Genomic DNA, 26,872 nt, shown 5'->3' with positions numbered 1-26,872 from the left:
TGGAACACACTGCAGCCACAGTGCGCCGGTGGTGGAGGGAGTGAATGTTTAAGGTGGTGGATGAGGTGCAATCAAGCAGGCTGCTTTGTCCTGGGTGGTGTTGAGCTTCTTGAGTGTTGTTTGAGCTGCACTCATCCAAGCAAGTGGAGAGCATTCCAACACACTCCTGACTTGTGCCTTGTAGATGGTGGAAAGGCTTTGGGGAGTAAGGAGGTGAGACACTCGCTGCAGAATACCCAGCCTCTGACCTGCTCTTGTTGCCACAGTATTTATGTAGCTGGTCCAGTTAAGTTTCTGGTCAATGGTGACCCCCAGGATGTTGATGGTGGGGGATTCGGCGATGGTAATGCCGTTGAATGTCAAGGGGCTGTGGTTAGACTCCGCTTGTTGGAGATAGTCATTGCCTGGCACTTGTGTGGCATGAATGTTACCTGCCACTTATCAGCCCAAGCCTGAATGTCGTGCAGGTCTTGCTGCATGTGGGCAAGGACAGCTTCATTATCTGAGGAGTTGTGAATGGTGCTGAACACTGTGCAGTCATCAGCAAACATCCCCACTTCTGAGCTTATGATGGAGGGAAGGTCACTGATGAAGCAGCTGAAGATGGTTGGGCCTAGGACACTGCCCTGAGGAACTCCTGCAGCGATGTCCTTGGGCTGGGATGATTGACCTTCAACCACCACAACCATCTTCCTTTGTGCTCGGTATGACTCCAGCCAGTGGAGTTTTCCCCCTGATTCCCATTGATTTCAATTTTACTAGGGCTCCGTGATGGCCTATATGTGGCCTTATAGGAATCTAACACTGTGATGAGCTTAATACCGGAGACATCAAAATTTGTACAGTTTACTCAAGGTTGAAATCACACTGTGCAATATCAGCAATGAAAAAAGAAAGACTTGCATTTATATAGCGCCTTTCACGACCTCAGGACATCCCAAAGCGCTTTACAGACAATGAATTCTTTTTTTTGAAGAGTAGTCACTGTTGTAATGTAGGAAACGTGGCAGCCAATTTGCGTATAGCAAGGTCCCACAAACAGCACTGTGATAATGACCAGATAATCTGTTTTAGTTATATTGATTGAGGGATAAATATTGGCCAGGACACCTGGGAGAACTCCCGCGCTTTTCTTCGAAATAGTGCCATGGGATCTTTTACATCCACCTGAGGGGGCAGGCAGGGCCTCGGTTTAACATCTCATCCGAAAGACGGCACCTCCGACCATGCAGCACTCCCTCAGCACTGCACTGGAGTGTCAGCCTGGATTTTTGTGCTCAAGTCTCTGGAGTGGGACTTGAACCAACAACCTTCTGAATCAGAGGCAAGAGTGCTACCCATGAGCCACGGCTGACACTTGAATACATTAACTTTTTTATACAAAATCTATCTGTCATTTTAACAAGGGCTTTAACCCTAATTGGACAGTGGCATTTTGTACAAATGTGTTAACAGATTTGTTGCTAATATTGAGCAGCGTGATGTCAACCACAAAATCTCCAGTGTAATTGGGCTAAACGCAAGGTTTAAGGCAAATGTGGAAACAAATTGCTCCTGTGAAAACAGAAAATGCTGGAGATCCACAGCAGAGAGAATAGATGGGTTCTAGTTCTGGTTCAGCTATTGAGAGGATGCAGAGGAGAGCAACCAGAATGATGGAGGGGATGAAGGGACTTGAATATGAGGAGCAATTACGTAAATTGGTCATATTCTCACTGGAAAAGAGAAGGTTAAGAGGTGATATGGTTGCTGGTATAGGATTCTAAAGGGACTAGATAACATAGACCATGACAAGCTATTTCATTTTGTCCAGAACAGTAGAACCAGAGGGTACGGCCTGCGTTTGAAAGGGGGTAAATCAAAACTCATCTGTGACGGGATCGGGTGCAACGCTGGTTTTACACTTCGCCCGATTTTACTCTCCACTGAAGTCACTGGAGTGTAATATTGTGTGGGATGTGAAACTGGTGTTCTACCCAATCCCGTGGGATTCCCGCCCTGTGCTTCCCGCCAATGAAGTACCTTCGAATTGTAGTCACTACTGTAATGTGGTGGAAATGGAGCACACTAAATTTTGCTTCCTCCCACTGGGCCTAGTAACCATTCCTTGAAGGCCCCATTTGTCTGCTCTGGTTCTTTAGGTGAACATAAAGGACGCGAAATTCAGTAGCGCCCTGTTTTGAGGCGGTAACGCTGGTGAGGCGTGACATCCTGCGCCCAGCAAGGAAGTCCCGCCCAGGCTGCGAAATTCACCTTACCACCCCGCCCAGGAAGTGGAGCGCAATGTCGGGTGCTCCACTTCCTGGTGCGGCGGTAACCGAGGCGATGTCGGGCTGCGATCAGCAGCGCTCCTTGGAGCGCTGCTGCATTTCAACGCCCCTCCTCTTCAGTTAAAGGGGAGGGCCACTGCACACTCTGCAGGGCCTCCGATGGCCTCAACTAGGCCACTAGGGTGGCGTGGTGCCATGGCAGCAGCCCGGCACCGAGATGTGGTACTGGGCTGCGTGATGGCGGCCAGGACCACGCCACGGCCCACCACGGAGGGCCGACCTAGAGGCCGGCCAAAAAAATTAAAATGGCGGCACGGGTCACGGCCACACCTCCCCTTTAACTACTGCCCACAAGGCACTAACGGCAGGCGCAAAGGAGCCGAATTTCGCCCCCAAAAAGTCCTAATTGAAGAGCCGGTAACTTTCTTCATGTCCCGGCCAACATTCTTCTCTCAATCAACACCACCAAACAGAGCAAATTAACTGGTCATTCATCCCACTGCTGGTGCAGAATGGCTGCCAGGTTTGCCTATATAACAGTCACCCCATTACATAAAGTGATCCATTGTGTGAAGCACTATGACTTGTCTTGATGTGACAACGTGATGTGTAATGTAAGGATTATTATTACTATCATCAATAGGAAGTGTAATCCCAGAACAGCAGTTCCGAGGATTAGTGGCTTTCTCCCTCTGGAGATGGAACTCCTCACCGGCACATGGTGTGCCATCCACTGGCCAGGCTGAGAACAGATCAGACTCATCCTGACAAAGCAATTGAGATGGGAGTTAACGTCCTCTCTGTGTTTGAAGTATTTGTTGTTTTTTTTTGTCCCTTCCCTTTTTTCCCTCCAACTGTATTAAAATTCGTGGGTATCTTTCAGTTCTCAGTTCTGATGAAGGGTCACACCCAAAACATTTTTTCTTTACAGATGCTAATGGACCTGTTGCGTAGTTTCAGCATTTTCTCTTTTCATCTGTGGTGGGAGTGACAGGAAGCCTCAGGCTAGAACTTGTGACCTCGCAATTAGGCCTTTGTTGCATTTTGTTAAATGACAAACTCAGAACTATTTTTGTGGTATGGTTTTCTCTAAAGTGATGAGCACAAAGTTCTAGAATTATCTCAGGCTGCAAACCCATAATCTACTGTATATATAGAACACCCTTTCTACAGCCACCTCTGCTAGGATTGAGCCGGGGGCCTTCTTGGTCTGAATAGCTCAGTGCCACACCAGCATTGCATTTACCCACTGAGTTATCGGGAAATCAGTCTTTTTTTTTTACAGCAAAATTAACCTGCACATAGAATCATACAGCACAGGAGGTGGTCATTTGGCCCATTGTTCATGTGCTAGCTTTTTGAAAGAGCTATTCAATTAGTCCCACACACCTGCTCTTTCCCCATAGCCCTGCAAATGAAGGGCTATTCCCTAACATGTTTTCATAGGGTCATATAAACTTACAGCACAGGAGGCCATTCTGCCCATCATGCCTGTGCTGGCTCTTTGAAAACGCAGTCGTGCTTAGTCCCACATCCCCGCTTTTTGTCCGTAACCCTATAAGTTCCTCATCCTCAAGTAGCCGTCCAACTCACTTTTAAAATTACTTGTGGAATCAGCTTCCACTGAAGGGATAGTTACTAGCCCTAGCCCCTTTAGGGCTACCCCCAGATCAGGCGTATTCCCCAGACGTTCACTTTCAACTAAAGTTAGAGGTAGCTGAATTCTAAAGATACTTAATTGGGTCTAAAGGTCCAGACTATCTCTCCCTAAAGGAAAGGAACAACCTGAAGATGTTACCGTCCTCCAGATAGCACTTTTAATAAGTTTAGCTGGACTGTAATGTTCCGGATATTATGAGGGTCCGGAAAACTCCCCCAGAATTCTGCAACTCCTCACCAAAGAGCATACAGAGATTGAGTTCGTGAGTTTGATACAGAAGTATTATGTGAGACAATTCTAAAAATATATAGATTTATTAAAGAACCGACATGTAATTTACAGTTGGTGATTCAATTGCAACATTAACAGTTCCAAATACAAAAATCTTACAATTCTATTATCAGAGATCCTTATTCTCAAATCTTAACTTCTCTAGTTTTACAGTTCTTAGTTTATTCCAGGATATCCACCAAAATCAAATACAATACCTTGATCCCCGAGATACAAAGAGTTGAAGACTTACAGAGCTTGCCTCTGAAGCCGAGAATCGCTTTGCCCCTTACAGCGAATCTATCATCCCATTTGAAAGTTCAATTTTTATACCCTTTCTCAGTGGTATTTCCTTTGAAGTTTTCTGTTGATGTAAGCTAATTATCTCTAGTCATTTTTCTGCTGACCCCTGCTATTTTTACAGTTAGATCAGCTTGTAGCATTAAGAATTATGTCTCTACCCTTAGGTGTTCAAAGCTTATCATAAAAAACGGTGTGGAGCAGGTGCACCTATTTGATGTCATTCTTACCAAAGTCTTCTGTGCAATTCTTAAGTCACCTCAGCTGGTTGCAACACAGACGTCTCCTGTCTTTCTTTTGATGTCATTTTACGAAGGCATATGTTTCTTAATTTGTATGTGTTTATTTCCGAAGTGTAATTACAACACCTTAACAGGGTATGCCATTGTGTTCTTTCCAAGGCTTCAGACTATCAGGAACCTCCAACCTCCTGTTTCAATAAGGCTATTGATTCAGTGTCAACAACTTATCTTATCTCAATAGTCTGTATGCTGTTCACAGCTTCTCCATTGTTAAAGCTTTCAGATTTTCAGGCCTAGTATGTCATGTTTGAATAAAGTCAGAATTATTTTATAGAATGGTGTATTTTTCTGAATAGGTATATTGCATATTCCTTCACACCACCACCTTTTCAGGTAGAGCGTCCAGATCCCCACAACTCTCCGAGTGAAAACATTTCTCCTCATCTTCCGTTTAGATCTTTTGCCAGTGATTTTAAATCTATGACTTCTGGTTATTGACCCACTCGCCAGAGGGAAGAGTTTTTCTCCATCTACTCTATCAAAACCCCTCATCATCTTGAAAACCTCTATTGGGTCACCTCTTAACCTGCTCTGTTCCAAGGAGAACAGTCCTAAGTTTTTCAACCTCCTCATAACTGAAGTCCCTCATGCCTGGTAACATCCTGGTAATCCTCCTCTGTACCCTTTCTAAGGCCTTTACATGGTTTGGGGAAGAAAACTGGTCACTTTTCCTGGTGGGATAGCTGACATTAGGAACTGATTCCCTGGGCAAACCTATCATTTTGTGATGCAGCATTTCACTCATTCCAAGAAGTTTTCTAACATATCACAACTGGAAACATGGTTTCCTGTGAAGTTCTAACAAAGAATAGCAGAGTCAGATTGAAGAAAAGGGAAGGCACACAGAAAGGTTTGAAGAAGCGAACACATTGATATACTTGGGCAAGAAGGTGACAACTGATGGGAGATGTTGGGAACGATAGTCAGTGCAGAATTGGCAAAGCTAGTGGCACCTTCAAGAATTTTTATAAGATCTGGAGGAGTCAAAGCTTTTCATTAAAACCAGAATGAAGGAATATAGCAATATAATTGTACCAATGTTATTGTCATTACATGACAAGCACAAGAAACAAATATATACATTTTTAAAAGATTAAATAGTTCAGACTAGGTTGTCTACAAAACAAATTTTGAAACAAAAATGAAGTTGTTTCTTTTATCAAGTTTAAGAAAAACTTTGGAAAAGAGCTCATGTCAAAAAAAAGCTTAGAAAGACTTCATGAAGAGTTGGATGTGGCTGGAGTATGCATTGAGGAGGAAGAGCAGCTGGCAGCCTAAGCAGGCAATAACCTGGATAAATTAACAGCACCAAGAGAAAGGGTTAGCATGATGGTCCAGTGAGTTTATCGATTAAGAGCTGAGCTGTACAGGCCAGGATGGTGCCAGATTCATTTCACAATCCGTGCTGGCATCAAGGGATAGTTATCAGAAACAGAACACTATTATATTGACAATTATAACGACTCTCTGCTAAGTTAGCTGACCTCAGCCAGGGCAGTGATCTGGAGATTGTGTCCTGGGCTAGGGAAGAGTACAATCATTTAGAGTTCTTATTCAACAACGCATGCTGGAAGTGTGCGTGCCAACACCAGGTGCATGCACAGTTGCCCTCAGCTGTGATGCTCCCTGTGGTTGAATAGGCTGGTGCCCATGGAAATGAATTCAAGTAAAAGCCTAACATCTTCGGGAGAGACAATTGATAGAAAGACTTGCATAAGACTTGCATTTTCTATATAGCGCCTTTCATGACCACCGGATGTCCCACAGCGCTTTACAGCCAATGAAGTACTTTTGAAGTGTAGTCACTGTTGTAAGGTAGGAAATGCGGCAGCCTATTTACGCACTGCAAGCTCCCACAAACAGCAATATGATAATGACCAGATAATCTGTTTTTGTTATGTTGGTTGAGGGATAAATATTGGCCAGGACACCAGGGATAACTCCCCTGCTCTTCTTCGAATAGTGCCATGGGATCTTTTCTGTCCGCCTGAGAGAGAAGACAGGGCATAGGTTTAATGTCTCATCCGAAAGACGGCACCACCGACAGTGCAGCACTCCCTCAGTACTGCACTGGAGTGTCAGCCTAGATTTTTGTGCTCAAGTCTCTGGAGTGGGACTTGAACCCACAACCTTCTGACTCAGAGGCGAGGGTGCTACCCACTGAGCCACTGGCTGAAGAAAGGTCAGGAATAAAAAAAAATCTAATAAGGTGAAGATTTTCAAAAGCATAGTATGTATTGGCATGGAGTAGAAGAGCCCCAGAAAGAACCAAACATGGCTGGGGGTGGAGAATAGTTTGATGCATCCAAACAGTAGAGATAAAACAAGGAAAAGAGCAATAATTATACTGGACATATTGGGGTAATTGTAACCCACCCCACGACGAGTGGGATTAGATTGGTAAAAATTTTAAACCCAACCCCAAGCTGCCGCTACTTCCAGTTTACCTGTGGCTAGCTTGGAGTCGGCTGTGTAACCCGCTCTAGAGAGGCAGGTCAGTGATTATAATATTTAAATGAGGCTTAATTCCTCAGATTTTGGGAGCCTTTTGAATTTGACAGCTGAGGGCCGGGTTTCCCAGGGCTCGGGAAACCTGGCAGTTGAAGGGAGGTGGGAGCTGCCTGATCCAGTAAATTTGTGCTTTTCCAACACTGCTTGTGCGCCAGGAGAAGCAGGAGTGCTTCCCATCACCCCCAGCCCCTCAAGCAAACGTGCTATGATCTGCCTCCCTCCCAGTGATCCGATGCCGACCGCAATCCCCCCGCCGTGTGATCTCTCGCTCCTTGCGATCACTTCACCCATCTGCCCCTGCGATCTCTCCCTCTCTGATCTCTCCCCGTGATCTCTCCCTCCCTGCGATCACTTCACCCTCTGCCCCTGCGATCTCTCCCTCTCTGACCTCTCCCCGTGATCTCTACCTCCCCGCGATCACTTCACCCGACCCCGCGATCTTTCCCTTTCTGATCTCTCCCCGCAATCCCTCTCCCCCGACGATCTCCTTCCCCGATCTTCAGACCCCCCTACGATCTTCAGGCCATCCCCCCCCCCGCCCCCCTTCGCAATCTCTCCCCCCTTTGATCTCTCTGCCGTGCTGTGAGCTGCCCTCCAACCCTACCACAACCCCCGATCATCTCCGATTGCTGGGGACTGTTCCCAGTGGTCCCTGGCTGCGGCCTTCTACTGCAGCTTTCCTGCCTCATAGCCTGCTAGCCTTCAATCTGTCCGGCTACTGGGCGGGAAACAGAGTTTAAAAATTCGAATGAGATCCTGCCATTAATTTCGGCAGGACCTCTGCGTACTTGGCATTTCCAATTCCCTGGCAATTGACACGTGCCCCCCTGCTTCCTCCCCACAAATATCGGGGCCATTGTTTTTGAGTGTATACACCAACAACAACAACTTGTATTTATATAGCGCCTTTAACGTAAAACATCCCAAGGCGCTTCACAGGGTTATAAAACTAAATTTGAAACGAGCCACATACGGAGAAATGAGGGCAGATGACTAAAAGCTTGGCCAAAGCGGTAGGTTTTAAGGAGCGTCTTAAAGGAGGAAAGAGAGTTAGAGAGGTGGAGAGATTTAGGGAGGGAATTTCAGGGCTTGGGGCCCAGGCAGCTGAAGGCACGGCCACCAAAGGTTGAGCGACTATAATCAAGGATGCTCAAGAGGCCAGAATTAGAGGAGTGCAGATATCTCGGGGTGGGGGGGGGGTGGTGTGGGGCTGGAGGAGATTACAGAGATAGGGAGGGGCGAGGCCATGGAGGGATTTGAAAACAAGGATGAGAATTTTAATATTGACGCGTTGCTTAACCGGGAGCCAATGTAGGTCAGCAAGCACAGGGGTGATAGGTGAATGAAACTTGGTGTGAGTTAGGACACGGGCAGCCGAGCTTTGGATGACTTCAAGTTTACGTAGGGTAGAACGTGAGAGGCCAGCCAGGAGTGCGTTGAAATAGCCAAGTCTAGAGGTAACAAAGGCATATAAGGGCTCATCCTCATATAAAGATGCTTTTTAAAAAATCCATTTCTCTCCTCTTGCTGATTTCCCCATTTCCCCTGTCACCCTGTCCACATATCTCATGCACACAAGTGTGTGGGCTGGCAGCAAGCTCCTGACCCGTGCTGGCAGCAGCAGTGATGCACTGAAGGAGCAAAGTGCAAGAGTCCCTTTCCATGCGTCTCTCGGCCCCCCACAGTAACATGGTTCAACTTGGGAACTCAGTGAGGTGGGGAATCAAAATTGCACGCCACCATTCTATGCCACAGTATAATGGTGCCTGAATATGCACTCTCACCAAAAACTTTCCACAGCACATTTATATCAAGTGAATTTAGAATTGGCTCACGTCTTTCTCATTTTGCTGCAAAAATGCTACTGCAGGTCTTGAAGGGTGCAACAACATTCCTTCTGGATGCACTGAGGTGAAACTTTGTTCTTCTCCAATGGGCAATCAATTCATTTTTTATGACTGAAATGCTTTTTCAAAACACAGCCAGTAAAAAATGGTTCAAAACTTGATCAGTCAAACAAACAGTCGCAAAAATGAAATATATCTTTGCAACTCTGTGCTACTGTAAGAGCTACCATAGAGAAATGTTTGACAGAAAGAGGGTTAATGAACTCGGAGCAACAGGGCTACAGTGGGGAGATATACTGTGTTAGGTAGGCAGCGTAGAACCATTTCTATTTTTCATAGTATTCTAAGCTCCTCTAACAGAACAAACACAACTTATCTCCTATTTGTCCCAGAGAACACTTCATATGAATCCTTTATTAATCTAGAATCAAGGAATAGTACAGCACAGGAGGCGGCCATTCCACCCAATGAGTCTGTGCCAGCTCTTTCGAAGAGCAATCCAGTTAGTCCCACTCCCCCGCTCTTTCCCCAGATATCTGCAATTTTTTCTCCTCCAATTATTTATCCAATTCCTTTTTGAAGCCTACTATTGAGTCTGCCTCCACCACCCTATCAGGCAGTGCATTCCAGATCCTAACCACTCGTTGCATAAAAACGTTTTTCCTCATGTCGCCTCTGTTTTTTTTGCCAATCACCTTAAATCTGTGCCCTCTGGTTATTGACCCTTCAGCCATTGGAAACAGTTTCTCTTCATTTACTCTATCTAAACCCTTCATCATTTTGAACACCTCTATCAAATCTCCTTTTATCCTTCTCTGCTCCAAGGAGAACGACCCCAGCTTCTCGAGTCTATCCACGTAACTGTAATCCCTCATCCCTGGAACCATTCTAGTACAGAGATTCATTTCCTCTTATCAGGAACAGGAGTTACTATCACATTGCCGTACATAGTTTGACTATCTTGCACTGTAGAACTTGCTTTTCTTAGTAATCTTCTCTCAGATTTGCTTCAAGGTGATTTGAAATGCTTGAAGGTCAAATGGTATTTTGGTTGGCTTTTAATAGCTCCCACCTCAACCAAGATTTACAGACACTAGGTAAAAGGAACATTTATTATGCTTTCAGCTATATCACAAAATAATAATAGTGAAGCATTGAATGCTGAGTAGTTAGTCACAAATCTTCTTGCCAATAAATGCTTTGGTTTGTACGCATAATAATGGCTTAGGATCTGAAATACAGGGTTTCTACGTACAGCAGCCTTTCTCTAACGAGGCCTCCTTTCTGTCTCTGTACAACATCCAGTGGATCTCAAGCTCATGACTTCAAAATGTTTCTAATAATTCACCCCAATCTTCTCCTACCATCTCCTAAAGGTCAGTAGTGAAAATGGTCTGAGGCGAGCCCAATTTTAAACTCTATCATTCATCTTGGTCTATAGGTGAAGTGACATGACCACAACCACAGGCTTGACTCAGTGGTTGCACTCTTGCCTCTGAGTCAAAAGGCTGGCGTTCAAGCTCCACTCGAGTGACCTGAGTATATAATCTAGGCTGACAATCTAGTGTAGTACTGAGGGAGTGCTGCAATGTAGGAAGTACCGTCTTTTTGATGAGACATTAAACCGAGGCCCCGTTTGACCTCTTAGGTAGACGTTATCTCATTACTCTATCTTTCTCCCTCTCTTTCTTTCTTTCTTTCTTTACTTTGTGCAGTTTTAGGCACCACACTATAGGAAGGTTGTTTGGGCAATAGATAGGGTACAGATTTACTAGAATGTTGCCTGGTATGAGGAAAAACAAATAGAAAGAAAGACTTGAAAAATTGGGAATGTTTTGATTAGAATAGAGGCGATTATGCAATGATTTGACAAAGGTGTTTAAGATTATGAAGGGATGGGATAGAGTAAATAATGGATTAGAGGTCTAGAATGAGGGGATACATATATAAGATTAAATGTAAGAGATTTAGAACAAATAGATTTTCAGCATCTGCAGTTTTTGGCATTTGGTTTCAAAATGTGCCAGCAACCTTTGGGTCAAGGAAGGAGGCAGTGAAGTAGTGTTAGATGTCATTGGCATACATGTGGAAGCTGACCCTGCCAAGGGGTAGTATGCTAGTGAAGAGGAGTCCAAGGACGGCCCTTTGGATACACTGTTGGTGACTGTGCGAGCAAATGAGGAGAAGTCGTTGGCAGCAATCTAGTGCCTACGTCAGTCCTGAACTGAGAACTGAAAGAAAGAGGTAAATAATATTTGAGAGAGTCTCATGACAAACCTAGCTGGCTCTGTGAACTACTATCTGCCTGGTTGGATGTACAAATGTTGTTATGCTCCAATACCACAACAATCAGATAAGATGGTACTCCCATCAACATACGCAAAACAAGAGAAACACAAGGGTGTTAAAAATCCCTTTGATTACCTTGATAGCTCTATCATTATCTCTAATCAACAGCCTCTTCTCATCTTCAAATCTTCCCACAGCTTCTTGGAGCTGTCTCTCTGCAGCCAGCTGCTGTCGGCCGCTCTCTTCCCTTAAGGATGTAATAGTAGTCTGAAGCTCAGCTACAGTCTGAAAAGAAAACAATAACTGAAAATCCCAGTTGCTTAAACATGACTATTTGCTTAGGTTTGAAAATGCTTTGAAGCGTGATAATAGCTGTGAAAATATTTGAAACTGTATTTATCAGCTGCCAAATGCAGAGAAGATTCAAACTTTCTCAGGATCTTTAATTGTCATGGAATTTTGTCTGAGGCACAGCAGATAAAAAACAAGCATGTTGCTACATTTTTGTTTGTCTGCAGTGTTCCCTAATATTCTAGATTAACAGGTATGACATGTATTAAGTTGGCCCAAAATGCTGTGGATATTCATGCAGCACTGTAATAAACAAATCCTATACTTTCACTTGCTTTGGTTTAACAAGAAATTGGTTAGGCTCATCACAAAAAAAAATTATAGCATATACAAATATTGTAAGGATAAAAGGCTAGAAGTGACTGTTAGCAATGTTGTTGCATGAATGCTTAACGTACTTGTATCACGTTTCTCTCTGCACTATTTTAACAGTGGTGTTAACCCATCTATTTTATGGCCAAGCACCAAGCCTTAACCTAAACTCCATTGAACAGCACCAGTTTTTCCCCCTTGTGCTCATCCCAGCAAGGGTTGTTAGTGCCCTGTGTCAGCAACAAGCAGTCTCAGGTCAGGTATAGATGAAGAGTAAAACATCCTTTACTCTGCTTCAAAGTGCGCCATTTCCCATACTAGCAATTTTTGGAGCCTCCCTCTGAGCAAAAGTACTAATTCAGTGTTAATTTGTGCCAAATTATGAACAATTTTGTGTTGCGCCCACTAAAAGCTGGGCTGAGATTGCCAACTTCATAATTTGGGATCCATCTGTAATGGAAGCAGAGCTTCGTCATGTGCCCAATGGGGACAATTATTGCATTATACCTTTCTCTACAACTTCAGATAGACAGAGTCATGCAAATAAAAAAATTAACTATGATTAGCTGTGTTCTTGTGACTTTGTGATTGAGAGAGTGGCCAATACATAAAATGATCCAGAAAATATCCACAATTTCAAGAGAGACCAGCTGCCTACATGAGAGCAGGCAAGTTGTTTGATATGCAAGTCAGCAGGATACAGTAGCTTTGTTATAAATGGAATTAGTAATCCCTGAAAAGACAATAAGTCTTTTATTTGTAGATGCAAATCAGACATTCAAGATTGATTTCTTAATCAGGCTCATTTACTTATACAGATTCTTCTCAATGGTCAGGCAGTTACCTTAGATCTGGTCCTGTGTAACGAGACAGGATTAATTAAAAATGTCCTAGTAAAGGATCCCCTTGGAATGAGTGACCATAACATGGTTGAATTCCATATTCAATTAGAGGGTGAGAAGGTTGGATCTCAAACAAGCGTGCTAAGCTTGAATAAAGGAGACTATGAAGGTATGAGAGCGGAATTGAGTAGAGTGGATTGGGAAAATAGATTAAAGGGTAAGACGATACATGATCAGTGGTGTACATTTAAGGAGTTATTTTACAACTTCCAAAAAATATATATTCCACCGAGAAGAAAAGGGTGTAAAAGAAAAGACAGCCATCCGTGGCTAAGTAAAGAAATTAAGGATAGTATTCGACTAAAAACAAGGGCATATAAGGTAGCCAAATCTAGTGGGAGGATAGAGGATTGGGAAAACTTTAAAAGACAGCAAAAAATAACAAAAAGATTGATTAAGGGAAGATAATGAAAGTAAATTAGCAAAAAATATAAAAACAGATAGTAAGAGTTTTTATAGTTATATAAAAAGAAAAAGGGTGGCTAAAGTAAATGTTGGTCCCTTAGAGGATGAGACCGGGAAATTAATGGTGGGAAATATGGAGATGGCAAAAACACTGAATGAATATTTTATATCAGTCTTTACAGTAGAAGACACTAAGAATATCCCAACACTGGACAAACAGGGGGCTAAAGGGGGTTGGAGCTAAACATGATCAAAATCACTAAGGAAGTGGTACTCGGTAAAATAATGGGACTCAAGGCGGATAAATCACCTGGACCTGATGGCTTACATCCTAGGGTCTTGAGGGAAGTGGCGGTAGGGATTGTGGATGCATTGGTAATAATTTTCCAAAACTCCCTGGACTCGACAAAGGTCCCGGCAGACTGGAAAACTGCTAATGTAACACCCTTATTTAAAAAGGGCAGTAGACAGAAGGCTGGAAACTATAGACCGGTTAGCCTAACATCTGTGGTAGGTAAAATTTTGGAGTCCATTATTAAGGAGACAGTAACAGGACATTTGGATAATCATAATTTAATAGGACAAAGTCAGCATGGTTTTATGAAGGGGAACTCATGTTTGACAAATTTGCTGGAGTTCTTTGAGGAAGTAACATATAGGGTGGATAAAGGGGAACCAGTGGACGTAGTGTATTTAGACTTCCAAAAGGCATTTGACAAAGTGCCACACAAAAGATTATTGCTTAAGATAAAAAATCACGGGATTGGGGGTAATATTCTGGCATGGATAGAGGATTGGCCATCTAACAGAAGGCAGAGAGTTGGGATAAATGGTTCATTCTCAGACTGGCAATCAGTAACTAGTGGTGTTCCGCAGGGGTCAGTGCTGGGTCCCCAACTCTTCACAATCTATATTAACGATTTGGAGGAGGGGACCGAGTGTAACATATCAAAGTTTGCAGATGATACTAAGATGAGAGGGAAAGTAGTGAGTGAGGAGGACATAAAAAACCTGCAAGGGGACATAGACAGGCTAAGTAAGTGGGCAGAGATTAGGCAGATGGAATACAATACTGGAAAGTATGAGGTTATGCACTTTGGCAGGAAAAATCGTAGAGCAAGTTATTATCTTAATGGCAAGAAACTGGAAAGTACTGAAGTACAAAGGGATCTGGGGGTCCTGGTGCACGAAACTCAAAAGGTTAGTATGCAGGTGCAGCAAGTGATTAAGAAGGCCAATGGAATGTTGGCTTTCATTGCTAGGGGGATAGAATATAAAAATAGGGAGGTATTGCTTCAGTTGTACAAGGTATTGGTGAGACCGCACCTGGAATACTGCGTACAGTTTTGGTGTCCATACTTAAGAAAGGACATACTTGCTCTCGAGTCAGTACAAAGAAGGTTCACTCGGTTAATCCCGGGGATGAGGGGATGGACATATGAGGTGAGGTTGAGTAGATTGGGACTCTACTCATTGGAGTTCAGAAGAATGAGAGGCGATCTTATTGAAACATATAAGATTGTGAAGGGGTTGGATCGGGTGGATGCGGGGAGGATGTTCCCGATGATGGGTGAAACTAGAACTAGGGGGCATAGTCTTAGAATAAGGGGCTGCTCTTTCAAAACTGAGATGAGGAGGAACTACTTCACTCAGAGGGTGGTAGGTCCATGGAATAGGCTGCCCCAAAAAGCTGTAGAAGCTACATCATTACATAAATTTAAAACAGAAATAGACAGTTTCCTAGAAGTAAAGGGAATGAAGGGTTACGGGGAGCGGGTAGGAATTTGGACATGAGTCTAGGTTCGGATCGGACATGGCCCTGTGGGTAGCGGAGCGGGCCCAGGGGCTGTGTAGCCTGATCCTGCTCCTATTTCGTGTGTCTAATTCTGTTAGATTCAGGAGATGGTTCTGTGATAGTGGATTGGCAGTTAGGATCAGATCAGCCATGATCTTATTGAATGGTGGAGCAGGCTCGAGGGGCCGATTGGCCTACTCCTGCTCCTATTTCTTATGTTCTTATGTTCTTATTAATACATAATTGGATGGTAGCCCTGACTGAAAGAGGCTCTGTAGTCTTCATCCATATAACACTTCATCAAAGATTCAGTCAAAAGCTACTGGAAAAAAATGACTAAAATACTGGACTATTTTAATGTTTTGAAACTGTTTATGTATTGTGTAAGTCAAACATTATGCTGCTTCTCTGAAATTAATTTACTTACAAATAAACTTGACCATTAGTTTTAGCCTGAATGTAACAGACTGGCTTTGCAGTATTTACTGCTTTTAGAAGTGGACAGGGAAAGTGTGGTGGGCATCCCAAGGGTCTCTGGTACATTATACCAGTAATAAAGGGGTAATTATTGTTCCTGTGGCATGCAGCCCCATTCATGGCATAGCTCAAAACTTGGCATCCATGAGGTGCTATGGGCCATCAGCAGCAGCAGAATTCCACCACAACCTGTAACCTCATGGCCCGGCATATCCCTCACTCTACCATTACCACCAAGCCAGGGGACCAACCCTGGTTCAATAAGGAGTGTAGAAGAGCATGCCAGGAGCAGCACCAGGCGTACTTAAAAATGAGGTGCCAACCTGGGGAAGCTGCAACACAGGACTACATGCATGCTAAAAAGCAGAAGCAGCATGCTATAGACAGGGCTAAGCGATCCCACAATCGACAGATCAGATCAAAGCTCTGCAGTCCTGCCACATCCAGTCGTGAATGGTGGTGGACCATTAAACAACTAACAGGAGGAGGAGGCTCCATAAATATCCCCATCCTCAATGATGGTGGAGCCCAGCACGTGAGTACAAAAGACAAGGCTGAAACGTTTGCAACCATCTTCAGCCAGAGTGGATGATCTATATCGGCCTACTCCCGAGGTCCCAGAAGCCATCTTCAGCCAATTCGATTCACTCCATGTGATATCAAGAAACGGCTGAGCGCACTGGATACAACAAAGGCTATGGGCCCTGACAACATCCCGGCTATCGTGCTGAAGACTTGTGCTCCAGAACTAGCCGCGCCTCTAGCCAAGCTGTTCCAGTACAGCTACAACACTGGCATCTATTCGACAATGTGGAAAACTGCCCAGGTACGTCCTGTCCAAAAAAATGAGGGCAAATCCAATCTGGCCAATTACCGCCCCATCAGTCTACTCTCAATCATCAGCAAAGTGATGGGAGGCGTCATCAACAGTGCTATCAAACGGCACTTACTCACCAATAGTCCTGCTCACCTATGCTCAGTTTGAGTTCCGCCAAGACCACTCGGCTCCCAACCTCATTACAGTCTTGGTCCAAACATGGAAAAAGGAGCTGAATTCCAGAGGTGAGGTGAGAGTGACTGCCCTTGACATCAAGGCGGCATTTGACCGAGTGTGGCATCAAGGAGCCCTAGTAAAACTGAAGTCAATGGGAATCGGGGGGAAAACTCTCCACTGGCTGGAATCATACCTAGAACAAAGGAAGATGGTTGTGGTGGTTCCATCACAGCCCCAGGACATCACTGCAGGAGTTCCTCAGGGCAGTGTCCTAGGCCCAACCATCTTCAGCTGCTTCATCAATGACCTTCCTTCCAACATAAGGTCAGAAATGGGGATGTTCGCTGATGACTGCACAGTATTCAGCGCCATTCGCAACTCCTCAGATAATGAAGCAGTCCATGCCCGCATGCAACAAGACCTGGATGACGTTCAGGCTTGGGCTGATAAGTGGCAGGTAACATTCGCGCCACAGAAGTGCCAGGCAATGACTATCTCCAACAAGCGAGAGTCTAAACACCGCCCCTTGACATTCAACGGCATTACCATCGCCGAATCCCCCAGCATCAACATCCCGGGGGTCACCATTGACCAGAAACTTAACTAGACCAGCCACATAAATATTGTGGCAACAAGAGCAGGTCAGAGGCTAGGTATTCTGCGGCGAGTGTCTCACCTCTTGAGTCCCCAAAGCCTTTCCACCAACTACAAGGCACAAGTCAGGAGTGTGATGGAATACTCTACACTTGTCTGGATGAGTGCAGCTCCAACAACATCAAGAAGCTCGACACCATTCAGGACAGAGCAGCCCGTTTGATTGGCACCCCATGCACCACCTTAAACATTCACTCCCTCCACCACCAGCGTACCGTGGCTGCAGTGTGTACCATCTACAAGATGCACTGCAGCAACTCGTCAAGGCTTCTTTGGCAGCACCTCCCAAACCCGTGACCTCTTCCACCTAGAAGGACAAGGGCAGCAGGCGCATGGGAACACCACCACCTGCAAGTTTCCCTTCAAGTCACACACCATCCTGACTTAGAAGTATATCACCGATCCTTCATCGTCGCTGGGTCAAAATCCTGGAACTCACTCCCTAACAGCACTGTGGGAGTACCTTCACCACACGGACTGCAACGGTTCAAGAAGGCGGCACACCACCACCTTCTCAAGGGCAATTAGGGATGGGGAATAAATGCTGGCCTTGCCAGTGCGCCCAGATCCCATAAGCGAATTAAAAAAAAATAAGAGTGTAGCTTTGGTTCCTGGAAGACTTGGTCTACTTGCCTTTTCTGTGAATATAAATTAAGAGCGTTAAAAGAAAACCTGTTGTAAAAGCTTTCAGTTGGCAGTCAGAGGAGAGCTTCATCTCAATCATCCGTGCTAGTTTCAAACCCAGGTCCCAAAGGTAAAAGGAACCTGTCCCCTAATCACTCAGTACTGGCAAAAAAAACTCTGTATTCAAGTACCAATGTTAATCAGATCTAATACTTCAGGAGAACAATGTCATTGCACATATAATGCCGTAACTGTACAAATCAATCTGAACCATGTGCAGCAGGAATTTAAAACAGTGCTGTAGAGATCAATTCTATACATGAGGCTGAAGCAGTCTCACATTCATTCTGGAGTTCTATATTTACATCACAACGTTTAAAATTTGCAAAAATTGTCTGTCATCTTAATCACCTCATTCTTTGTGAATTTCCAAAGCATTTGGACAACTGTATGCGTTTACAGAACATGCCTTCATTTACAGTATTCAAACTGTTATCCTTTTCTCCCATCTTTTTGTCAAAGATTACAAAGGCCCTCAACAAGCTTCAATACAATATGGGAGCGAATGAGGGGCTGAGAGAGGATATTGAAAAGTTGATGTGTCCGGTTGACTACTAGAATGCATTTGATCAGGTGAATGAGTTAGTGATATCATAGAAATTTATGACACAGAAGGCGGACATTCGGCCCATCGTGTCTGTGCCGGCCAAAAAAGAGCTATCCAGCCTTATCCCGCTTTCCAGCTCTTGGTCCGTAGCCCTGTAGGTTACGGCACTTCACGTGCATATCCAAGTACTTTTTAAATGCAATGAGGGTTTCTGCCTCTACCACCCTTTCAGGCAGTGGGTTCCAGGCCCCCACCACCCTCTGGGTGAAAAAAGTTCTCCTCAACTCCCCTCTAATCCTTCCACCAATTACTTTAAATCTATGCCCCCTGGTTATTGACCTCCCTGATGTAATGGAATGGTATCATTAAGAAGGAATTATTAATCATGAAATATTCAGGAGACTGAAAAAGGGAATTACAGCAAACCAAGACTACTTGCCCTCCATGAAATAAGATGTGTAAATTGATGCCAAAAAAAGACAAATGCATTTATCTCCGTCTCTCTGTCCACAGATGCTGCCTGACCCGCTGAGTGTTTTCCAGCATTCTCTGTTTTCATTTCGATATTCTGAGATAGGTTTGATCAGACACCCACTGCTAATCTGGGAGATGTGTTTTTCCAGCATCTTCTTTTTGTATTTCAGATTTCCAGCATCCGCAGTATTTTGTTTTTGCGTTTGTGTGAGAGCTGGTTATGTGTAGGGTAATACCATTCAAACAAATAAGGAAAGAGGACTGGGTGGTGCATTGGGTTAGACTTTCACCTCTGGGGTTTGGGCTCAAATCCAGCCCAGACTGTTGGGATGAAATTCTGTTCTGTCTGCTGCATATGAGGATTCTATGTGAAATGATTTGGGGCAACTTAATACAGTTCCTTGTGAGCATGATCCCCAACAATTTTTTGGACATTGCTGGTGTGCAGAATGGAAATATGTCAAACTGGTGGAGTAGAGAGCAAACCTCTGAAGTTGCACTGAGAAAATGAGGAACACTTCATCATCAGATGCTAAGAATTTAACTCTCCTTTACTCATGATTCACCTCAATTAATCCTCTTGAAAATTACATACCCTTTCATTTGGTCATAAGGATTACATTAGGCAGACCTCTCAAAATGAGATACCCTTCTCGACAAACAAATCCAAATCGTAATGTTAGGTAATACTTCCCTACAAATCTATCCAAGGTAGTCCTTACTGGCTGAAAACATAGCTAGACCTTTCGTAGATCAGGCTTTAAGAAGGCAACAGTGCAGAATACACTACAATCCATTGTGCTAAATAGGACCTTGCTGTGTACAAATTGGCTGCCGTATTTGTCTACTTAACAGCAGTGACTACTACACTTCAAAAGTAATTAATTGGCTGTAGAGCGATCTGGGATGTCATAAGTACATGAAAGGCATTATATAAATGCAAGTTCGTTTTTTCTATTTAATGAGGACTGTGTCACCACAAGAAATATATATTTCATTAGTTACCTTCACAGTTATAGCTTCATCTGTAAAGCTCTAAACACCTACATTCTTGTCTGAAATGTGGGGGATTGGGGACAAATGCCAACATCCTTAAACAGTCGGATTTCAGTAGTACTTTTGGGAGGAAGCTGGGACGAGACCATAAGGCAGTTCTGCCCTCATACCAAATAGAATATAATTGAACTTAGCGGGCACGGTAGCATAGTGGTTATGTTATGAGACATGAGTTCAAATCCCACCAAGGCACTCAGGGAATTTAAATTCAGTTAATTAAATAAATCTGGAATAAAAAGCTAGTATCAGTATACTAAGAATAAAATTGGACGGACCACCTGGTCAAGCCCCTTAAGAATTTTATGTTTCAATTAGATCACCTCTCATTCTCCTAGGCACTGGAACCGCCTAGAAGGACAAGAGTAGCAGGCGCATGGGAACCCATTACCTCCAAGTTCCCATCCATCACACACCACCCTAACTTGGAAATATAATCCTCCCTAACCGTACTGTGGGAGTACCCTCACCACACGAACTGCAGCGCTTCGAGAAGGCAGCTCACCACCACCTTCTCAAGGGCAATTAGGGATGGGCAATAAATGCTGGGCTTGCCAGCGACGCTCACATCCCAGGAATGAATAAAAAAAACTATGATGAAAGTCAGTAACTCACTCAATTTTCTTGCTGACAGTAAAACATTAAAGTGACTTTTCTTGACGTGAAACTTTAGAATACAAAGAAACCATAGCTTTGGGGAGGGATTGGAGTAGAATCAGATTAACTGACACCAAATTAAAGTCCCACAAAGTGAAATGTCTAATTTTCCAAGCTCATTTATTGATTCAACTCTCCCTCTCCCTTTGGTGCACACACTGCAATTGGAGTCTTTGCAAAGCTTGATAAACCATAATACTGTATAAGAACATAAGAAATAGGAGCAGGAGTCGGCCATTTGGCCCTTCGAGCCTGCTCCGCCATTCAACAAGATCATGGCTGATCTTCTACCTCAACTCCATCTTCCCGAACTATCCTCATATCCCTTAGTTCCCAAAAATGTATCGACCTCTGTCTTGAATATACTCAATAACTGAGCATCCACTGCTCTCTGGGGTAGAGAATTCCAAAGATTCACAACACTTTGAGTGAAGATTTTCTTCTCATCTCAGTCTTAAATGGCTGACCCCTTATTCTGAGACTGTGACCCCCGTGTTCTAGATTCCCCAGCCAGGGGAAACATTTTCCCAGCATTAACCCTGTCAAGCCCCTTAAGAATTTTATATGTTTCAATTAGATCACCTCTCATTCTTCTAAACTCTAGGGAATATAGGCCTAGTCTACTCAATCTTTCCTCATAGGGCAATCTCCTCATCCCAGGAACCAGTCTAGTGAACCTTTGTTGCAATCTCTCGAAGGCAAGTATGTCTTTCCTTAGGTAAGGAGACCAGAACTGTACACAGTACTCCAGGTGTGGACTCACCAATGCCCTGTAAAATTGTGGTAAGACTTCTTTACTCTTATACTCTAATCCCTTTGTAACAAAAGCTAACATACCATTTGCTTTCCTAATTGCTTGCTGTGCCTGCATGTTAACTTTCTGTGATTTATGTACAAGGACACCCAGGTCCCTCTGAATGTAAACATTTCCCAGTCTCTCACCGTTCAAAAAATAGTCTGCTTTTTTGTTTTTCCTTCCAAAGTGGATAACTTCACACTTCCCCACATTGTATTCCATTTGCCATGTTCTTGCCCACTCAGTCAACCTGTCTATATCTCTCTGCAGCCTCTTTGCGTCCTCCTCACAGCTTACTTTCTCACCTAACTTTGTATCTTCAGCAAACTTGGATATGTTACACTCAGTCCCTTCATCTAAGTCATTAATATAGATTGTGAATAGCTGAGGCCCAAGCACTGATCCTTGCGGTTCCCCACTAGTTACAGCCTGCAAACCCGAAAAAGCCCTGTTTATTCCTACTCTCCGTTTTCTGTCCATTAACCAATCCTCAATCCATGCTAATATATTGCCCCCAATCCCATGAGGCCTAATTTTGTGTAATATCCTCTTGTGTGGCACTTTATCGAATGCTTTTTGAAAATCCAAATACACCACATTCCTGGTTCCCCTTATCCATCCTACTAGTTACATCTTTAAAAAACTTTTGTCAAACACGATTTCCCTTTCATAAAACCATGTTGATTCTGCATGTGCGAAAATCCAGAACTTGCGATCTGATCGTACACATCTGCTGTAAATTCACTTCGCTGGTGCAGAGTTGGGCTATTTGCCAACTACTGCCCAGCGAATACCCAAGAAACCCTTATGCCTGGTAAAAGCAGGCGTAAGGCCTTCTTTGATCAGTGTAAGGGTTAAAATAAATGTTAAAATAATTTTCCTTAATGATTTAAACATTCACTTATTTAAAATTAGTTTAAGTTATTTTTCTTCCGTTTAAAAATGTTTACATTTATTTTTCAAAAAATTTAATTTTTATTTTAAATGTTTAATTAAAGGATATTTAAAGTAATTTTGAACCTGTGATTATTTATTTTTAATTCAGTGTTGTGAAATGTTATTTATTAGGTGATTTCTATTATGCTTATGGGGATTCTGTACGTAAATGGAATCCCATAAGCATAATGGGAATCCCCCTTTGTCATTGGTTGGCCTGGCCCACGTGATCTCAGGGATGCTTGCGAACTGCATGCTCCCCTGGGGTGCATGGGCCTTTACGCAGGCGTATACCTGCAGGCCCAGGACCGCAAGAGTCCGAAGCTCCGGAGCCATGAGATGAAGCATATGTGGGTAGCAAGCCTCCGACCACAATTTCCAGGCTAATATCTAATTTTGAGGGCATGACATCCTGCTACTGTAACTTTTCAATAACCAGGCTGTCAATGCATGTTAGCTGGGGCAGGACGCCAAATTTGGGATGCTTTGTTACATGGAGCGATTTGGAGAGGCACTACATAAATCGAAGTTGTTGTTATTCAACTGAAATTTATTCTAGCTTGAAGAGGAAAAATTAGTTGATCTGTGACAAGGTAAATGAAATCTGAAAAGTACAGCTTTCAAGTAGGAAGTCATTGAAATGACCTTGCAATGTTTTGCTTGAATCTTTTAAAGGATGCTCAGGTGAAAGGAATATAAAGAAATTCGTAAGATATTCACTTATCACATGGCAAGAATGGACAATCACTACCGATCTGCAGTTTCCCTCACCTTTTCATTGTGTGGGTTTCTGATTGTAATGGAGAAGTATCCACCATCAAAAAGATGGCAGAAATATCTGCAAAGGACACACCACTCTTAGGACCATCAGTTTAATGCTGTCACAGAAGCCTAGTTGATTCATACAAACTGGAACTTGGGAGAACCATTGTATCAGGAGATTTAGCTGAATATCCTCGACTCTGGTACCACAGAGTTGACGCCCATCTCAAAGACTTTAACTCGTGGGTATTATTCTGCTGCAATCTTGCAACATTTGGACAGAAGGGAGCCCTCTATGGAATAGTCCTGAAATTTATGCTGTAGTAGTAAGAGGATACTCAGACACATCTGAAAGAATGTGTCTTGGGAAGAAGCTTAGGTGAGGCCAGAGGGAAGCTTTCTTCTTGTACTCCAATGACAGCACCAACCAGATAAAGACAGACAAGAAGCACTGCCATCTTAGAAAGGCAACTTCTATTTAAGGAACGAACGAACAAAGATACTTGCAGTTATATCATGCTTTCAGGATCTTACAACCATAGATGTTTAAAGCATAGAAGGCGGTGATTTGGCCCATTGTTTCTTAGCCAGGGTTTTACGTGAGAAATCCAAATCTGATCCCGCTTCCCCACTCTCTCCCCATAGTCCTGTTATCTTCTTCTTTAAACATTTATCCAATTTTCCCCTAAAAGAAGCAATTGTGTCTGCATCAACCATTCTCTGTTGCAAAGCATTCTATGTTTCAACAAAATGTGTTTCTCCAAACTTCTTAATCTACTACTGAGGATTTTATATTGATAACCCCTCATTATTGTCTGTCCAACCTAAGGAAAGTGTCTTTCCCTATTCATTCTATCAAAACTCTTCATAATTTAAAAGACCTCAATGAAATCTCCTCTTAGCCTTCTCTGCTCCCATGGAAATAGTCCAAGTATCTGAAATCTGCCCTTATAGCTATATCATCATCATCCCGATGAATCTACACTGCAAACTCTGAGGCTTTAATGTCCTTTCTATAACAGAGCACCTAAAACTGCACACAGCACTTTAACTATGGCCTAACCATGTTTTGTACAAACTTAATGTTACTTGTTTTTACTCTTGTACTCTATGCCCCCAGTTAAAAGATGCAAAATGCTGTTGGCCTTTTTTATGACTTTATCCTTCAGGGGATGCTGTGTCTGAACCTCTTCATGTTCACCCACACCCTTTAATGTCTTTCCATTCAGTGTACACTCTCATTCCTCATTTTTTCTCCCAAAATGTATTACTTCAAACTTACCACATTAAATTGCATCCATCACTTATTTGCCCATTCCGCTAATCTCTACAATAAATCACATTTTCTTGATGTCCTTCATAGTCTCCTCACTGTTTACCAAACCCCCTACTTTTCTGTCGTTAGCAAATTCCGAAATTCTGCTCCCTAAGCTTTATCATCGACATGTACCAAGAACAAAAGTTGATCCTTTTCCAATCCGAGTAACACCCATTTACCCTATTTCTTGTCCATCAACCAACTTTCTATTCATGCTGCTAATTTCTTCTTAAACCATACACCTAAGTTTTTCTAACGAAACTCTTGAGGCACCTTACTGAAAATCCATATACATCACAAATATTACATTCCCTTTATCTATCCAATTGAGCACTTCTTCAACAGAACTCTATTCAATTTGCCAAACAGGACTTGCCTTTAACAAATATGTACTGGCTGTCCTTGATTAATCCCTGCATTTCTAAATGCTCACTAATTTTATCTCAAATTGTGGATTCTAAGAGATTGCCCACAACTGACGTCAGTTTAACTGGTCTATAGTTACCCGGTTTTTCCTTCTCTCCCTTCTTGAACAAACACATTACAGTGGCTACTCTCAAGCCCCACGGCAGAATGTGCATATTTAAGGAATATTGAGGTCACAGCCTCTGCCTCTCCTCTCTGACCTCCTTCAACAGCTTAGGGTGCATGTCATCAGCACCTGGTAACTTATCCACCACAATTTCTGTTAATTTTTTCAGAACCAATTCCTTTTCTACAGTTATTTCTAATGATTATGCCATGCCCTCCACTAGTACATCTACATTCTCACTTCTACCATTATTTATTTAAAAAAATCTGTCATACCTTCATAATAGACTCCCCCCTACTCCCAGAGCCATCCTACCCTCTTGAAATATTCTTTTACTTTTTATATGCTTATAAAAGCCCTTCCTATTTCCTTTTATATTATGTGCTTTCCCCCCACACAAATATTTAGCCCTTCTAATCTCCTTTTTCACCTTTCCACTACACTTTCTATAGTGCTCATCATTTTCTTTAGTATTGTTAGCCCTAATTTTTATCATATGCCAAACTTTTAAGTTTAAGTTCATATCTGACGATTTCCCACTGATCTATTCTGTTGACTTTGTTCATTCTTGTTGGGAGTTGTACAAAGCTGAATGACCTGCCCACATGCCAAGTTGTGGTTGACCACAGATTGGTGGAGCAGGGAAGCCTGGCAAAAGCTTCAACATGTCTTGGTGAGATAGAAATATGTCGGAAAAGCATCTCCTGGGAATTACATCGATTAAACAAGATCTGGGATATATGCCTAACCTAAGGTGGGTGCTGCCTGGCCTCAGAGTCCAAACACCCATGCACCACAACCACTGCATTCACAGGTATCTGAATAGTCTCTAAGCAATTCTCCTATGTACAGAGGCGCAGCAACACTTCAACTTCAGCAGCTGAATATTTTTGTCCGCCAATTGTGGCCATTTCTTTTAATTGTCACCATCCCGTTAAATTTGCCTTGCACATAATTTTTCTCTATCATCTCTAATGCCTTCCCTAGGCTCACCTGAGTCGGTGCCTGGTGCTGTGAATAATTGTGCAAATGAACTTGCACCAAAACTATTTGCATTTGATCTTGTGGGTGGGATATTCACCAGTTCTTAACAATTTAGAATTTACAATGAAAATCGGCCCCAATGAAAACTCTCTCCTGGTTTGAAATGGTTAATTTATCTTCTGCAATGTTGACTTGAGATCTGAAAACCACTTGTCATTCTGTCTGTTAATATAGTCCAATATTGTATATGGTATACTGTCAGTTCATTAATCATTACCCAGGAAAATAAATAGGAACGCTATGCAGCTGGCACAACAGTGATGATTACAAATGCTATGGGTGTTAAAAGGCTGTATCTATGGACACCAAGATTCATGCTTTAATTATCCTCTGTCAGAGAGTGTAGCTCCATCTGGCACATGCGCATATGAGGAAGACGAAAGTTTAGACAGGTGTACATGATAGATTTTTAAGTAAACATCCAAAGGAGAAGAACAATATCATGTCTCACAGTATGCTGACTGGTGTGCCAAGAGAGATTCGGAGGAGATGTACTAGGAGCAAGTCTGGACCAATTAAAATTGCTGCTTTTCTGGTTTCAGATACTTCCTATTTCCATTCGAGCAAATGCAAATAAATGGAACTCCATTAGGGTCCAAGGACTGGTTTAAGCAGTTGGGTTATACAATTAGACTATAGTATACAAGAATAAATTAAGAACAGGAAGAGACCATTTAGAGAATCCATTTGATCCTTTAAATTATGTCTCAATTCCTCACCAAACAGATTA

General features: G+C 43.0%; 1 protein-coding gene across 1 annotated transcript in view; it reads right to left on the bottom strand.

Moving 5' to 3' along the window:
• cep112 (centrosomal protein 112) overlaps positions 1 to 26,872 on the bottom strand; it is a 420,760-nt gene that overhangs the window by 48,706 nt on the left and 345,182 nt on the right. Inside the window, exon 21 of the mRNA XM_085964113.1 lies at positions 11,585 to 11,734. Within this exon, the coding sequence (XP_085820239.1) occupies positions 11,585 to 11,734 (150 nt within the window). The remainder of the gene's footprint in view (positions 1 to 11,584; positions 11,735 to 26,872) is intronic.

Source organism: Somniosus microcephalus, chromosome 21 (genome assembly GCF_052327205.1).
Source record: "Somniosus microcephalus isolate GS21.2 chromosome 21, FLI_Smic_1.0, whole genome shotgun sequence".
In the NCBI taxonomy this organism is placed as follows: Eukaryota; Metazoa; Chordata; class Chondrichthyes; order Squaliformes; family Somniosidae; genus Somniosus; species Somniosus microcephalus.
The sequence above is the reverse complement of the archived record's forward strand: the minus strand, read 5'-3'. Positions and strand labels throughout refer to the sequence as shown.